Source organism: Micromys minutus, assembly GCF_963924665.1.
Source record: "Micromys minutus genome assembly, chromosome: 14".
NCBI classification, from domain to species: Eukaryota; Metazoa; Chordata; class Mammalia; order Rodentia; family Muridae; genus Micromys; species Micromys minutus.
In genome coordinates, this window is record NC_137983.1 from 40381881 (window position 1) to 40400738 (window position 18858).

Here is an 18858-nt window from a genome sequence, read left to right on the forward strand (position 1 = left end):
GTTCCTGTGTTACTGTGAGATATGAAACCTTTCCTTCGCACAACTCAAATGATCTTTTGGTCTTCTTTTGTCCTCTGTGACATAGAATCTAGAAGCATAATGGTCAGTTATTTTGCCTAAAGTACCTCAACATATTTTTTTTCATTGTACAAAATACAGCCACACAGAAGAAGGCTTTCCTTGTCTGGACAATTTGAGCATAGACCTAAATTATAGTAAAAAAAAAAAATAATAACTCATTAAGTAAGAATTCATATTGATTTGAAGCTATCATTTGTAGCTCAAGCAAGTAAATTTGGTATGATATATCATTCTGAACCATTTCCTCAAAATGCTTTCTACATCTCAGACACCAGAGAAGCCACAAGATCAGTCTGGCTCATCTCTTTGAAGCGCTCACTATCCATAGGAGTTTAGGGTTCTGCAGTATAAACCCTTGGTTCATCAACTGCCTTATGTTAAATAGCATTGTAGTGGAACCTCTTATCAAATTCCCTAAGTCATCTCTGGATTGCTGACAGTACTGTGTACTGATTTAACAGATATTGTCTGAAAGGCTTGGGACCAGCAGTTTTCATGTTTCACAGTCTAGTAATTATTGGGGTAACTACAACTACTTCACTCATTGAGCATCTCCAACCCAAACATTAAAATTCAGAAATGTTTCAAATTCACATATTCATTTTTTTTGACCATCAAATTTAGGAGTATTTTGGGTTGGGGATTCTTTTGTGGTTGCTGCCGTTGTTCGGCCATTTTTATGTTAACCTCTATGAATTATTTAATTCTGTTTCATTGCTTAAACTTTGCGTAACAATAATGACAATGTTTATGGTCAATAAAGATTCAATTTGTTTTTAGTATTTTAAAAAAAATTAATTTACTTTCTAAATGTCCATAGATACAGCATAGTACATGATACTCATCTTAAGTCAATAGAAATAATCATGAGATGTATGGGACAGAAAGATGAATTTGAACTAGTTTTGTAGATGTAACTGTAAACATTAAAGTACTTTATGCCCTGTATCCTCTTAGCCTCCACCAAGATGGCCCTCCCTCCCTTGCCAGTAGATGTTCTTCAGCATTGATTATGAGAAACATAAATCTATAGAAACCACGTTTCTTTGAACAAAGAGCAAGGATTTGTATAACACTGATAGAAATTGGCCTACTTCTGCATAATACATGCATTTTCATACATGTCAACCTTAAAGATGGGATCTATTGAAATGAAATGTGTGAGGGAGAAATGAAATTTCCCCAGGGAAATTCTTTTATGCTATTTATTGTCAGTCATTATTTTACCAAGAAGAATGTGCAGAAACATAGCCACTGCCTTTCAATAAAATCCCACGTTAACTCAGTCTCCTATTCCTTCAGTGAAATTCGCCTTGAATTTCTCAAAGATGGCCATTTTTACCCAAACCTCAGTAAAGCTTTATTGGCAAAGAGAATATAGATTTTACATCAGTCAATACTCATTCTCCCTACTAAGTAAACCTTCCAACAAGCCAACAGTTAGAAAACAAACTAAACAAACAATAACAAGAAAAAGAAATTAGGTCTCTTTGTCTTTGCACACTTTTGTGCCTAGTGATTCTTCTTAGGTTAGTGTTACACATTTCTCCCTAAGTATGGAAAACCAGCATTACCCCCCAGAAATTTCCTAAGTAGGAGAGGGATGCTGACATAAGGGAAGAGTCATCTGTGAATAACCTAATCTGTATGTTTTAGGCAGCCCAAAAACAAATTATTGTTCCTTCCTTTGAAGAGGTCACAGTGTAATGATGGAGATACTTGTAAATAAGAATTCTCAGTGAAGCAGGGGAATGTCTCACATATTCAGTGTGCACGAGAAGCCCACTAGGAGAGCTGCTTGTCTAAGAGCCCCAAGATACACTTGTTCAGTTATGATGAAAGGTAATTCCTGATCAAGACCTGGGATTTATCTGGAATGTGATTTGCTAATCTAGGATAGAGAGGAACTTTGATACAACCATAGAAGAGAGCCTAGGTAGAAAAAAATTCATGTATAAGATGACTGTCTCATATCTGAAATCATAGGCAGACAGGTTTCAAATTTCTCAGTGTTTGAATTCTGTAATAATTGTATTAACCTTATTGATTGACGATCTTTCCCAATCTTCAATGGCTCCAACCCCGAGCCTGTTTTAATCATCAGGTTTTCGAGGCTATTCAGATTATGATTTTTAATTTATGTTGATAGCAAATAAAACACAAGATAACAGAAAATGCTTAGGTTTAGAGAACTAGGTAGTCAGGTGAGGGTATTTAAATCCTCAGCTAAGACTTCATATTCATCCAGGACATGGTTTGGCCATTGAGGGAGTGGAAGTGTGTAACATCAGTGGTGGGATAATGTTTCAAAATCTTCAATATTCCCATTCACTGTGGATAAGGCTTCCCAGAAAACAACAGTGCTGATAGGGGTTGGGAGGGTAAACATTGTGCAAATGTACAATTGTGCAGATGAGGCAAATTAAAGAAAATGGGACAAAGTTGAGGCTCCAGAAAAGGGACATTAACGTAAGCATATGACTTTTGAAATATGAAACTTTATGTATGATAGGTATGGGGATGTCTCTGTTTCTGGCTTAAGTACCCGAGTTGCTAGTTATTTTATTATGCATAATTATGAATATAATAGAACAAATGAGTTGAGTTTCAGGAACAAAATATCAAGTTCAGTGTTTGATCATAGTATGTGAAGACACACATGACCCAATGATGGTCAATGGACTGTTTTTAATTATACAATTTTAGCTTTAAGCCCAAAACCCAGGAGACAAGGCAAACATCAAAACCCTAAATTGGAGTCCTTGAAAAATTAGTGATTAGGATTAGCTGTTCAGATTATGATGCTTAAATCATGTTTACAGTAAATAAAACACAAGAAAACAAGAAATACTCCCACTTGAGAGAACTAAGTAGATCAAGTGAAAAAGCTATTTTAATCCTCAGGTAAGACTTCAGATTCATCTAGGACATGGCTTTGGCCATTAAAGTAGTAGAATCCTCCTGTGTTTATCTTTTCTCCTGCTCTCACATTACCAGTGGGAATGGAAAGGATGTTAACCTGTAAGTGAAATTCCTTCGGGGGGGGGGGGGGTGAGCCATACGGAAGGTAAAGATAAATTCAGTAGGGGAAATAAGTGGAGATGGTTATAAAGAATATATAGTCAGGACCCTGGTGTTATATAAAAATTATGGAAAGATTTTAGATGTATCCATTGGTTTTGATATGAGAGTTGTTATTGATCAGAACAACTAATGAAAGAGGTGGTAAGAGACAGTTGTAGACCAAGCAATTAGCAGAAAGATGGAAAATATGGAGGATAGAGATAGCTTTCCAAAAGCTAAACTATATAAAGAACAGTGAAAGTGTGGCTGGATATAACCATGTTGGGGCTGGATAATGATGTAATGTTAACATGGAGACTTAAGAGCCTATCTTTGTGAACATTTGCCAAGAAGGAATAGGGATGAAACAAAAACAAAGAAGTCAAATCAGAAAATCTAAACTTGTGTTCTGGACTCAGCCAACCAATCTTAAACTCGACTGACTGCTGAAACCCACCATAGATGATACTCACATGAAAAACACAGAAATTAAAGTCACTCAGCTCTGCTTAAGGCCACTAAAACCATAACCTTTGGTAGGAAGAGAGGAATACTTGGTGTGTTCACAGTTCTTTTTGGCCTACTTTCTTCCTACTGACTACAGAAAGAACTTGTTAGTCTTCATACTGAGATACTCTGGATAATTGATGGCTTGAGGGGGAGGGGAGTTAGTTTCCTTTAAAAACATGGTCACTGGGTGGTCCACCATGCTCCGGTGGGTTGTCCCCACTTATGAGTACATGGTTAGCTCAAATTGGATTCACTAGCTTAATAAAAATATGAACAAATATAAAGTTGATAAGAGGGGTGGAGGGATGAATCTGGGAATTGTTAGCAGAAAAAGTAAGAAGGAATGTGATTCAGTTACATCTATAAAATTCACAAAGTGTTGGTAGACTTTTTTTGTTTGTTTAATTTGGAAAATGGAAAAATAAAGTAGTAGATTAGTTTTCCCATATCTTAACTACCCCACGTGACTTTCCTGACCTATTACTGACCCCACTAGAACTAACCCCACTTTTGGAGGAAGTGTTTCCTCTCCACTGCAGCCATGGTGGGTTCTTTTCTTCCTCAAATTTCCAAAGTTGATCCTGGTTCAGAGCCCTTTTTGATTCTTTTTTTTTTTTTTTTTTTCTGGGAAGTACCCCCAAGAGCAAGTTAGGCTGAGTTCTTTGTAGCTTTTTATTTCATGTGTAATATTTACTACGACTCTTAATAATATTTAGTATCAACTGAAGATTTGGTTTTAACAGGGTTTAGTCTAAATTATTACTTGGATCCTCCATGGGGTGGTAGGAGAGAGTTAAGGAAAGCAAATCTTGTTGGTTTTTTTTTTTTTTTTTTTGTTTGTTTGTTTCCTTCCACAGAGATGTACTTTTGGGGCCAGGGGGTACTAGGTATTTAGTGGCTATTCTATTGATTTTATACTTATGACACTGGCCACACATTGTCCTAGTTGACCTTCTTGACCTCAGGGAGATGGGCTGAGGGAAGAATCAAAGATCTAACACTGCAGGTAAGCTCTAATTCTTCTTGCTGCAGGGTTGACTTTCTTTTTGCCTCTTTCTTCCTTTTTTTCTCCTCCCTCCCTCTGCAGTCATGGTACTGAATCATAATGAGGCAGAGAGCATTGGATGCTTGAGGTTATTTTTAGGTCATTTCTTCTGAAACTCATTGCAAGATCATAGCCCTCTAATTTCCTGTGCAGGGCTGTGGAGGTCACACAGGGAAGCCAAGGATGATTCTTCATGTCTGTGTTGGTCTTAAAACCTGGTTTCATCAACCATGGAACTCATTGTGTGTTGGAATGTTCATCAATGTGCCAACCTGCAAGAAAGTGCTTATGGGTGTGAATGAAGCACTTTCGCATTGGGAATTCTAACGGGAGGAAGATGAACTGTGTGCACTGCTCGGGAACTGTGCAACACAGAAGAGTTGACAATTTTGCCACTGTATCCTGGTTTTGCCTTTTTTTTTCTTCAGAATTATTTTGCTTTGGCACTTTTCCGTATTCACCTAGAACTCATTTTCCCATTAGCACTCCAAAAAAACAATCATACTAACATGCAGAATATGGGATTTGTAGGCATTTTCTTCCTATAACTTGCCATGGATCACGATAAGAAACAAGATATATCTTATCACTATATTCCTATCTCATTTGATACCTTACAATCATGCTATATTTTACTTAATAAATTTTGAAGAATTTCATATAATTTTTTTTCTGTCAAAAAACTGACAATTTAGTATAATTCAGTGAAGCTTTGCCGATCTTTCATATATTGATACACATAATCAATATACTCATGACTCAAAAATTTCTTCTTGCCACTTGGAGACAAAGAAAACACAAAAAATCATGAACCTGTTTGCTTTCTTTATGTAATGCTCCTACCTTTAGCTCCTTCCTGGGGGAGGTAGTGCTAAGTAGCATCTCAGTCATATTGGTCCTGCTGTGCCACATGTATATCAAATTTACCTATTGCACCAAGAATATGTGTCGGGCAAGTAGCTCTGAGCATTGACCATCATGAAGCCCCAGTCATGAATAAAGGACCCTGGACCTATAGTTTATTGCTTGTCTGCATATCACCTGATGCTAAAAAAGAAATAACTGGAACTAATTACAGAAAACAAAAAGGACAAGCAAAGCAGAAACCTATGGCCAAGAATAAATTGACTTCACCCTGAAATAATACTGAGAGGAAACAGACTGGGTTGGGCAGAGTCACAAATGCAAAGTGTGTGCTGAAAGGACTTAGTAGCAGCCTGGTTGCTGGAGTTGTGCTGAATCTCTTTATCTCCTTGTGAGGTCATTTATAACTTTCTCGAAACATGGTTCTCTTAAGAATGATTCCTCCGTTGACTTCACAGCTTAAGGTATGTTTGTTGATTTCCTCCAGTCTCGGGGTCACAATTAAGATATGTACTTTCTAATTGTCATCCTGTTCTTAGATGTTGATGGGTTCTGGATGCACTTTTTTTTTTGTCTCTGTAAACAAGAGAAGTCAAACACAATGCAGTGTGCTTTGTTGGAAGCAGCTCAGTAGAATGCAAGTTATGTTGTCAGAGTGTTTTCCTGGCCCTGCAGCTGTCTCTAGCCCCCACCAATACCCCCACCATTGGCAAAGTCAGAACTGTTCTCCTATACTGCTGTTGCTTAGCTAATAGTTTGTGCCACTATTAGGGAGGGAAGTACCAGAGAAAGCTAGTTATAAAATGTTTTATGAATGACAGCCGTCTCCCAGCAGGATTACAGTGTACAAAGTATCTGAAGTTATTTTATGATCATGCTATCAGCCTCAGGAGTTTCTATGAGCCAGGACTCATTGTATGGCCGAACATCACAGGGTATCAATCGACACAGACAGCAGATTGTGCTCTGAGGGACGACGTCACATGGAGAGTACCACTTTGGCTCCACTGTGACGGAAATGATCTTCTACTATTGCTGCAGGGTTGACTAGCAAGAGGTCAGAGTGGGGAACATACCTCATCTATGTTGCGGGCATATAAGAATCTCCATGTGGAAGTCTGTCTTATGACCATGTGTTAAGGATTCCTCCCAGTAACAATCAGACCTGGAAGACCCAAGACAAGATGAGCTGAATGGTGTGAATAGCCAGAGTCAACACAAGTCATCAGAATCTAAAGTCAAGCAGAAGGAGTTTAGCAAAGCTGGCTGGAGAGGCTCAGATACTATACCATCACCTGGCAGGATGCTTTTCATATGCTTCCCAGGGGAACTGGAGTCAGTAACTCACTTCACAGGCTATTACTGTTTAGTACCCAAGGACTGAGACAGAACCAAATCGAGGCACTGGACCCTGACTTCCATTTTCTGCTGGGCATCTGCTATGCGTTTGAATCAGCCCGTTTATTACAACAAATGACCTGCATTTGGCCGAGTTACAAATTCCTTTTATGTATGACAAATGTGGTTTGTTGTTCCTTCTGAAGAAACCCAGTAGGAAAGATTCAAACCCGATTTGAAACCAGTGTAGTTAGACCACTAATGGGACATTGTGTCATCCTCCTGCATCCTAACAAATGGCCTTGACTATGACTATTAAAAAATGTCTATGATTTTTCACTGGCTGATTTGGTTTGAATGAGTAAATTATTTTTATTTCATTGCATTAACTGCCAGAACACTGAATGAGCCGATAAGTCCCTGGTGTTGCTGAGCTGCAGAGAACTATTATTCGGAATTGAATTTTTATTGATTTTTGTATGCTACAATGACTTTTCTAACATAGTGGCATGAAAAGAAAATGAGAAAAAAACTGAATGGGGTAAGGAAGGGGAGGCTGTTGTATCCTGTGGACTGGCCTAAGATATGCCACTTAGGACAGGTGAGGCTGTTGCTGGAAGACGTGTAACTGACTGGAAGATTTACAGCTAAGCCATGCACCTGGCTTCCTCACCTCGTGCTTCTCTTCTCTATCCTTTACTTGGTTCCTAGTCATCTGCAGAGTTGTTGACATCCTACTGTAGGAATAAAAAGGGAAGCAGAGTGACAGGTGACGTTATAGAAGTAGAAAAGACAGTGGAGTTTATTTTATTGATGATGATACACATGAGAGTTTACACACACACACATACACACACACACACACACACACACACACAGAGAGAGAGAGAGAGAGAGAGAGAGAGAGAGAGAGAATGCAAAGAAGACAGTGAATAAGTACATCATTTAATAACAGTCTTGTATTTATCATATATGCCCATGTTTTCTTTGTCTTCTTTTTTTAAATTTTTTATTAGATACTTTCTGTATTTACCTCTTTAATATTATCCCCTTTGCCCACCCCGCTCCCATCCCCCTCCCCCTCTACTTGTCTTCTTAACTCCTGAGAATGCTCTCAGGTGACATGAGCTGAAATGAAACTTATACATAACTTAATGAACTCATTCTCTCATTCAACAAATATTCATCATCAACAGATAGTACATGCCATTCTGGGTACCAGGGTGTGGTACCTTCCTTGTTGGGACAAAATGCCTAAAGATAGATATGTTCTAGTTGTGGTAAACCTGGCTGAATTCCAAATGTTCTGGGGATCAGGCAGCTGAGGGAGACTTGAGTTATAACTCTAAAGCCCTACCTTTAGGTTCTCTGCTCCAAAGGCCCCACATCCTTTGCAGACAATACCAGCAGCTAAAGACCAGGTGCTCAGAGACAGGAGCTTGGGGGAAAGGAAGTCCTGTATTCACACCAAAGCATAGAGACAGGAAAATAAGTCAAACATATGAAAAACTTTGCCCCTAGTCTCACAACTAATATAAATTTGGGGAGTCCTTAAGTTCACAGTTGACTGAGTTTTTAAGATTATATAATTTTAGCTCTTTCTTTGGTAGATGTGTTAAGAGTAAGCATACACAGTAATGTGAGTCAGAAAACTCTTCCCCCCATAATCCTGATTCAGTATACAGTACAGATGAGGGGTAGAGTCTCCAAAAGTAGTGAGATCATTATTTTGGGGTGTTTGATGCTTATGGGCATGAATGTATCTGATCACCCTACAAAATTTGCCAAATGTAAATCCAATAAAAGGAATCAGTACACCTATAATCACTGAGAGGTAAAATTTGAAGTGCTGAGTAATTTTATTTTAGGGCTAATCCTATAACAGAGAGAGAGTAGTATCAAATAATTTGCTATTTATAGATGGTAGGACTTTTATATTCTTCAACCATATCTAAAATATTTTATAGTATGTATAGTGTATGCAATCCAGTTAATTTCCTTCGTATATAAGTAATATATACAATATAATTGTTATCTGATATATAACTATGACAAGATCAAAGGGTAGAAACCCAATCATGCTTCACCCTGTCAACAATACTGATAGAATTAATTTCAGGAGAGTTGCCCTCTGTGATTTGAGAGAGATAGTAAAGGAGGGATGTTTAGAGATTTGAAACAAAGAAACGAGCAGTTAGTGCTAAAAAGAAGTTGATAGTGAAGAAAGTATGTGGAGGGAGGGTTGTTGTGTGGGTGTGTAGGGTGTGTGTGTATGTGAATGTTATGCCATGTGTGTATACATGTGTGTGTGTGTCTGTGTGTGTATGTGTGACTGGTGTGCCATATTTGTATACATGTTGTGTTGTGTGTATGTATATTTGCATGTATGCATAGTGTGTATGTGTGTGTGCACATCCATGCATGAGTGGGTGCAAAAAAGCATGTGTGTAGAAGTCAGAGAATGATAGCAGATAATGTCACCTTTATGCATTGAAACTTTCCTTTGAGGCAGACTCTCTGGCTGAACTGGAACTTGGCCAAATAGAATAGGCCAGTTTGCTGTCTCTTCCTCTGCATCACTGTCCCTGAGAACATAAGCCAGTGCCACCTCCCTGGCATTTTCTTTGAGTTCTGTAGCTCAGAACTCAGGTCCTTGAACTTGCAAGGCCAAGCATATGGTGATTCTGACATCTTCCCACCCTAGAGGACCATGCTTTAAATTCACGAAAATCAGAAACTAGAAATTCAGTCTAGAGTATATTATTTAAGATAGTGAGATTGTCTACTTCAGTTTGAATAACTCTCCTCTGAACTTTCCTCCTAGCACTCAGAGCTAAGTTTTACAGCATTGCATGGGAGGGGTTTCCTTTCCTTTCTCTCTGTCTCTGGCTTACAATTCTAACTCTTAATGACTTGTTTACAGCCTGCCTTTACTGGGAAGGCATGTACAGTAGATGAGCCAGGTTGGTGTATGTCAAGAAACCTCCCATGTTCTACAGGGAGGGAGTAAAAGCAGCTGTGCTACGCTTTCTGAACACTGACATCATAGAGGGAAAGGCTGCTCAGAAGAGTTTGAGTTTCCACTTCTCTACTGTCATATGGAAGTAGGCATATTCTGCAACCAGCACACATTTTCAGGGTGATATTTAATCAAATATATATGTATGTATATATATATATGTGTGTGTGTGTGTGTGTGTGTGTGTGTGTGTGTGTGTGTGTGTGTATTACAGATGAGAGGTGGGGACTCTGAAAACAGCGGGATAGTCTTAAATATATAAACACACACACAAACATATAAACATACATGTATATAGATTTGTGCGTGTGTTTAATTAAGGTTTTTATACTACATTATCACATTATCTAGTTTATCAATTCAGTCTATATAACTTAAATCTTAATACCATTACTTTCTAGTCTTTCATTTATATGAATGAATATATGAATAGATATACATGTATTATTAAATATTAGCATAATATATTAAATAATATTTTAAATATATGTACAGATGTGTGTATGTATACATATATGATTAAGTTTTTCTATACTATATAGCATTTAATTGTATATAACTTAAACAACATGACTTTCTGGCCTTTCATTTCTGTGTACTATTATTAAATATTTGGGTGGCTCCCTGCTTTTCAGAGAGGATTTAAGACACTAGTAGCCTATGTTCATTTTTTCCCACTTAGTTCTCTAATCATTTTCCTTTAGAATTTTTGAGGTATATCAATGAAACATTAAAATTATAGTGCTACTGAAATATCCACAGAAGATTCAGAATTCTCTTGAGTATAAAAATCAATACTGTGAGCATAGTCACAGATCTATATTCATCATCCAGGGCAATCTGGAGGTGTTTTTATATTAACTGATAGGTCATTATTCATCTTTTTCTCTTCCACTCAACTTCAGCCCCAGCTGATTACTAACCTATTTTCTCACTTTTTGGCATCACCACCCATTCCTAATGTTTCATATAAATGGAATCTTCCAATATGTAGCCTTTGGTGAATGGTAGTGTTCAATTAATATAAATTATTCATTCAAACTGTACCTGTTAGCATACATCAGAATTTTATATATTCCATGATAGACTGACCACATATTACCTATCTTTTTATCAAATGATTCTTATATAATTGGACCTGCAAAACAATTTGACCCATTTACAATTTGTTCTTTATTTACATGTTCTAGCAATATTAAAGACTACCCAAGCCTGATTTCATTTTTAATCCCAGGAATTGCCATTTAAAACAAAGAATTAGTAAAACTGGTTCACTTAACAGCCGTATGTGTTGATACTTGCTATGTTAGCATTTCTATTGTAACTCTTGATATGCTGTTATTGAACTTTAGCCATTTATGTCTTTTCCATTGTAAATGGTTTCCAACTCTTTGTCATCTTATCTCACAGTATCTATTATTTTCATGGTGTTCCATGAGAGATTTTTAATACATTAAGGCCATTAGCTGCATAATATTTTGTTTACAATGGTTTATGGAAATAATATTTTAACTAAATAATACCTGTCAATCATTTTTTTAATGGCTTGTTTTTTTCAAGCTAAAACCAAACCTCTGTTCTTAAGGTTTACTAGACATTTTATTATGGATCGGGTTTCCTGTTAAAATGTTTATTGCTACAGCATTTATTTTAGTATAGAGTAAGACATAGATATTCAGTTTTTTTCTTCAGAAGAGCAATGACTCATTTTAATTCCTTTCCCACTTAATTTATCATGTGCTAAATTATACTTCTTATTTGAGTGTTTCTGAAAAATGCTCCAATTTATAATTAATTTGTATCTGATTTATGATAAGAATCATCCCATGTTAATCATTGTAACTTTATCGCAAGTTGTAGTAATATATAAGACCTTAAAGCTGTTATGTATAGCCACTGTGATTGGGAAAGTTTTAGATATTAATATTAATCTTTTTAATATTAATCTTTATAAAAATGATGTATGTAGCCAGGTGTGCTTGCACATGGTCTTAGTCTTTGAATTTGGGAAGCAGAGGCAGCTGGGTCTCTATAAGTTCAACGTCATCCTGGTCTACACAGAGATTTCCAGGCCATCCAAGTCAGCATAAGGAGACCCTGTATTTATAAACAAAACGTTCCACCTAGTAGGAATTAGTATTATACTCACAGGTGCAGAGACTAAGGCATAAAGAGTTTAAGATATTAACTGAGTGTAGGACTCCATAGTGTCATGGGTGGATGCAAACACAATTGCTTGATTTCAACTGCTAATATATCCATAATGCCTCATTTCAGCTACTCCACTTCCACTTCCTTTGGATGTCATAGAACCTGATTTAGACACTCTCAAAGATGAACCTTGTTTCCCATCCTATCAGAGGAATATTTTCTTATGTATTGTTCTCTCACACAATGCATCCCAACCACAGCCTCCTTCCCTTGTCTCTTCTTACCAGTTCAGGTCCTACCTTTGCTCTCCCTCAGATATATTGCTTCTCCTGATTCAAAAGTCAGGCCTCCTAATGATGTCAACCAATCTCAGCGTAAAAAGATGAAATATTGCTAGACTTAAACCCTCATATCAAGGTTGGACAAAGTACCCTGGTAGGAGGAAAAAGGTCCCATCAATAGGCAAAAGAGTCAGAAAATATCCATGATTGTTGCTTCAGTCTCTGTGAACCCATAAGAACTCTACTTAGTTAATTCTGTGGGCCTTGTACTCCTAGTTGTTCCCAACCTCTGGGTCCTATAATCCATTCTACCCCCTCTTCTAACTCTAAAGTCAGGGGGTTTCTCATTTGAAGTGATATCTGGGGTCTTGATACCTGGTATATACTAATAGATTCAGCCATATAGACCTTTTCTGCCCTTCCACCATGATCCTGTCTTTAGTCTTTCTATTTGCAACATGGGGAGTGATAATGTGCTGTCAGAGCTCTTCTGGTGATTTCAAGTATCACTGGAATGGGGAAGCAGGGTAACTTGTTCCTTCCTTGAGTCTGATTCTTCCTTATGACATTTCCTAGATATTCCTTTAAATTTCTTGATTGTAGGAAATAAAAACATCCTGAGTAAGTACAGTATATTTCCGTAGAGGAAAAATGACCTCGTGTGGCTTTTTTTTTCTGCCTGATAATGTAGTTAGTATAAAGTGAGGGTACCTAAGGATTTATTACCATTTTTATTTGTATTGGGCAAAAACAAGAAGCAGAATCAGAAGAACTTATTGAGGTGCCTACTCATATGTTTGCATTTTACTTGGTTAAAAACACAGAGTATTTAGTGGTAGCAAATGTCAGATGATTGTTTGCTAGCACTGAATAAGACTTTTTCTTGGACGATGAACTGACCTAGGGAGCTGGGAAGCAATGGGGAAGCAACCCAGTAAACATGCCATCCAGATCATGGCTTTTCCTATCACTACAGTGGCATCTTGACTGTTGAACTCATTTTGAATCCAGTAAATGACCTTTGATAGTTTCTGAATAGTAAGGCTTTTCTCGAGAGAAACTTTGGCTCAGACCTCTCTGGAGTGACAACAGAACATGACCTGTGGTGGGATTGTGCAGTACCCCCTTTGCCAGTTTTGTGAGTTCATCACACAGTGAGTCAGGATCTCTGAACCACTGGGGCAGTTTAAAGACCTTGGATTGAAGGAAGGCTTACAGTTCAACTTAGGGGAGATTCTGGTTGTCTCTGGGAGAGAGAACATTCAGGAACGAGCGAATATGTGCATGGCTGTGTTAGTTATTCATCGGGTGCTTTTGACTTGCTAAAAGCAAGTTTAATGTATTTATACAATTTATAAAGATGTAACTGATTCTGGAGCTCTGCTCTTTACAGAGGACATATTTCATGTTAGTGTAAGCACTGAAGAAAATTAAATCAATAAATCCACAGCCTGTAATTTGAGATCCTCAATTTGAAGAAAAATACATTGTCATGGAGGGAGGAGAAAAATCCTTTTCATGGAGGAAGAATTGTAAACAACCTGTCCTGAGCATCCTGTGACAGCAAGAATTACCTTATTCAGGAAGATCATCAAAAAGGGTTGTCCTGAGGACACCTCCCCAGGAGCCAATGCCAGCTGCATACCCTTTAAAATGGTAGAGTAGAAAGCTATGCAAATGAAGCTGGCTCTCTTCCTGTAGAAGTTCCCAGAGAAGTCTGGGCTGGTTGGCAGTCAGGCTATGTGTCAGGAAGCAGAATGGATTTTCCCTCAGTGGCACTGATGCGTTGTGACCACTGGCAAGCCAATTAACCTCCACAAGTGTCACCTCTCTGTGTGTAAAAGGTTAATAGTGCAGCTTGTTTGCAAAGTGCCCGAAGCCCTGTGTGGAGGGCACTACCCACAGACCCAGCATGGCTGCTTGACTGGAGGGCCTTGCATTTCTTAATTATATATCTGGTTGGATAGGTTATGGATTCTGTTGTGACGAGCTATGGCCCCTTCTCCTTGGTTACAAATAAAAAGACTAATAGGTGATCTCACTCTATTACTGTCTTTTCCAGATCCCCAGAGGGTTAAGGGATTGACAGAGGTTATAGATTAATAATGCATTCTTCAGTGAACAACAAAAAATTCATGTGCATCTCAACTTCATAATGGCCGTGGATGGTAATTTATTAGGCCAAGTATTTCATCAGATGCCAAGTAGAAAATACTGGCACACACTTCATGAAATTATGAGGGATTTTTCCCCCCTTGGCTCCTAGTAGTTTTTCTTCCCTCATATCAATATAAAGTGTTAAGCATTTTGCTAAGGTATATTTCAGGTACATTTATGGGTCTTGGAAAAATAGTTCTGTGGAGTGTCAGAAAGTGACATATTTGTGTGTATCTAACTTTTGACATGAGGCTCGCTGTTTTATTGAGTTGGGGCCACATGGGAGTGATGCCAGTCTTAGCTCAATATAGCATACACACATATCTTGTGCTTCTTTGCAGATTTACGAAAGAACTTTGAACAAGATCCACAAGGCAGGGAGGTTCCCATTGAAGGCATGATCGTATTGCATTGCCGCCCGCCAGAGGGAGTCCCAGCAGCAGAGGTAAGAAGGACTCCACTGTCCCAAGCCAGGCCAGTCCTAAAGTGAGACAAAAGCCCATGTGGCTAAGAAGGGAGAAAGAACATAGGCCTTGCATTCTTGCGGTCTGGTTTTCCTTCCCATGGTGAAGAAATCACGAAGAAGAAAACTGGACTTTAAACCTGCCTCTTGTCAACATTCTGATTCTCACACAGTTTTGCTAGGCAGTCTGGATGAACCCTCCTTGACTCTGAGGATGGACGCTGATGTCATGTAGGTGTCACCTGCCCTATGTTCTGTCCGTTTCCCCCAGTTTTGGATAGTGACTGTGGGTCACTTCTGAGCATTAACAGACAACACAGTGTGAAAATGTGCCCGCAGGGGGGATGGTTGTCCTTTGCTCATCCTTCACCTGCTCATAGACCAAGTGCCTCCTGAACATTCAATATGTTTCTAACTCCGTGCTGGCACCAGGATCGTGGCATGTAGTGCAGTCACATTGTGGCATCTAGAATCCAGAGTCACCATAATTCTGGACTCCAGATGTGTTTCCTAGAACCCCCAGCGTGCACTGTGAAACTTTATGTGTAACTAGTAGTACCCTGTGGTCACACAGGAGGTTTTCTGAATCCTTGGCCTATGCACTAAACATGGTCTGATTGACTAATGCTCTAATAACAGAAAACAAAGCTAACAAGAGATTACAGACTATAGTTTAGGACCATGAAAAGTAAATGTATAACATTATCCCTTGTTTAGCAGTAACTTTTTCAGCCATGGCTTTTCAGAAGTAGAAAGACTCCAAAGAAGAAAACAAAGAAAAAACTCTGAAATATCTGTCACCTGCCTTTGCAAAAAGTCTGTATGATTTGTAGTGGAAAGAAAAAAGGAAGGAAAGGTAATTAATACACTCCCCCACACACATGCACATATATATACATACAAACATATAACACATAAATACATACATATACAAACACACATACACACACAAACACACATACACACATTCAAATATATACACATACAAACATATAAAAATACATACATACATTCACACACAAACACACATACACACATGCACATATATACACACAATCATATACACAAATACACATACTCACATGCACATACATACACATGCAAACACATAGCACATACATTCATATACACAAATACACACATGTACATATATACACATACAAACACATACATACCCTCATACATACACACACTTGCATATTTAGTCAGAAATCTTGCCGGATGGATGCTAGTCCGGCTCAGATGGTTCACAGAAATGAAATAATCAGACTTGAAAATTGAAGTGAGCACACCATGCATGATATGAAATAATTAGCAATGAAAATGCTTATTTTTAAATTTGTAATAAATGTAGAACAAGAAGATATTAATCTTCCACCACTTTCTCAAAGCATGTATCCTGTCCCCTAAGCAGGACACTCCATTCATGGGAGACTGCGTCATCTTGTTTAAGACCTCCTGTGTCCTCAGGGGTCGGCTGGCATGTCACCATTTGCTGCAGTCCCCTTGTCCACCTTTGGGAATCCTGCTTTACAAATCGTCCAGCAGAGACACATGCAGCCTCTGCAGACACCCCCTGCACCCCCCCCCAGGATATGGGCACAGGTGGGACGGAGGCTAACATCCTCTGTTAGCAACCTGCAGGAGGGAGTGCATGACGGAGTATATTGAGAGGTCTAGGGGTCGATTTTTACAGCTAGGGGGAAGCCTAATTATTTCCCTGGTACAGCCTTGGCCTTTGAGAGGCAGGAAAACCAATGTTCAAATCAATGACTTAACAAAGGCCTCACAACTGTATACAGTCCCTCTTTCGCATCTCCCAGGGGTCTCTGAAGTACTGTGGGAAACTGTCTGTGCTGGGCTTCCTGTTATCACTTCTATGGCTCTATACCAACTGCAATTCGGCCACACCTTCCTCCTCCTGCTCTCCCAGATGAAACAGTCTTACTTCAGCCTCTGGTCCTTTGCATATGCTAAATTTAGCAGTGGCATCTCTGCTGTTCTTCTTTAGGGTTTACTCAGATTATCACCTGCTTGATGAAGCTCACTATAGACACTTTGGAACATGTTGCTCCCATCTGTCTTTGCTTCCTTTCAGCCCCTTTCTTATCTCTTGTCACTCACCTTGTGTTGGCCTTGCTCATATTCTGTTCTTATTGGGCTTTCATTTGTGTAAAGAAAGCTTTTCTATATGTTGCCCTAAGTTCTATCACCAGAAAATGAAATGGTACTCTCGTGATCATTATTAAAAGGAAGGAAGGAAGAACGGTGGCCGAGATATGGAGAAAATGGATTCCTGTCATACAGGTGGTAGAGAGGGAAATTTAGTCCAGATACTAGAGAAACACTAAAGAGGTTGCTCCAAAATAAGGTATGGGATGACTCTGTGACCCAGAATTTCACTATGGTACATACATCTCCCGACAAGGTGCCTGTACCTCTTCATTTACTAAATCCCTAGTCAGCCGCCAATGTCTGGATTCACCCTGTGTGTGTCAGCTGATGAAGAGAAAAAGGCATGGTTTACATAATGTAACATCAATATTAGCCTTTAGAAAAGACGCCTTTTCATGCTAACAGCACGTGTGGACCTCTATAGCAACATGTCACATGAAATGAACAAGGAATAGTATGACTACATAACATATGATCTTCCTTTCAGATACAGATTAAGAACATAAACTCAGTGAACAGTAGTGACTATCAAAACTTTGTGGAGTGGCCAAAGGATACAGGATTTCATAAGAGAGGAATAGATTCAAGAGATCAGTTATGTATCATTGCTATTACAGTTAATATTAATAATTGTGTTCTTTTATGTTGATATAATAGATCTTAATTGTTTTTATAAGAACAGATAAGCATGCAAGTTAGTGGGAACATTAGCTTGGTTTAGCCATTCTATTATAGATACACATTTCAAAACAACATGCTGAACATGAATGTGTGTATGTGTACACACACATACACATACACACACACACACACACACACACATACATGCACATTGTGCTGATTTGTCTTATATTAGCTTGACACACAAACTAAAGTTATCTGAAAGGGGGTAACTTCAGCTGAAAGAATATATGTAAAAGATTTGTTTGGAGAGAACTTTTAAATTAGTGATGAATGTGGGAAGGCCTTGTCCATGGTGGGTGGTGCCATCCCTGGGCTTATGATCCTGGATTCTTATGAAATTCCAGCTGAGCGAGCTATGAGGAGCAAATCAGTAAGCAGTATCCCTCCATGGCCTCTGCATCAGCTCCTGCCTCCAGGTTCCTGCCCTGCTTGAGTTCCTGTCTCTACTTTCTTCAATGATGAACAGTGTTATGGAAGTGGAAGCCAAATAAATCCTTTCCCCTGACAACTTGCATTTTAGTCAAGATAATTCATTGAAACAATAGAAACCCAAACTAAGATACACAGCACACACACACACACACACACACACACACTTACACTTTATTGGTCAAGGAAGAAGTTAATCTATAAAGACCCAAAGGCTCTACTCATACTGAAATGTTCAATATTTACTGAACATGAGTGAACACAGCTCCCTACCTCCGAATATTGGAGGGTCTGTCAGACTTGTGGTGAGAAATTCTATAAGACTAGTGAGTAGATTTACTCTGTTTCCTTTTTACTCAGTACTAGGTACTAACGAATGCCTTGAACATCCCCCATCTATATTTTGAAGGTATAAGTTAAACGAGGAAAAAAAATACAGGGAACCATAATGTTCATAATGAGATAAGGTATCAAACAGCACACAGCAAAGCATAGCAGGCGGTTGGTGTGCACACATGCATCCTCACACATCACACTCCTAGACAACACAGTCTCTGATATTGTGCAGGCTTGCTGGAAGATTCTGGAGCAAGGTTTC

At 38.6% G+C, this 18858-nt stretch overlaps 1 protein-coding gene across 6 annotated transcripts in view; it reads left to right on the forward strand.

The window, feature by feature from the left end:
• Window positions 1-18858, forward strand: part of UNC5D (unc-5 netrin receptor D) — a gene marked incomplete at both ends in the record, with an annotated part of 506783 nt that overhangs the window by 303509 nt on the left and 184416 nt on the right. For all 6 annotated transcript variants that reach the window (XM_080928792.1, XM_080928793.1, XM_080928794.1 and 3 more), the window contains one exon: window positions 14851-14954. In XM_080928792.1, coding sequence (XP_080784918.1) covers window positions 14851-14954 — 104 coding nt within the window. The remainder of the gene's footprint in view (window positions 1-14850; window positions 14955-18858) is intronic.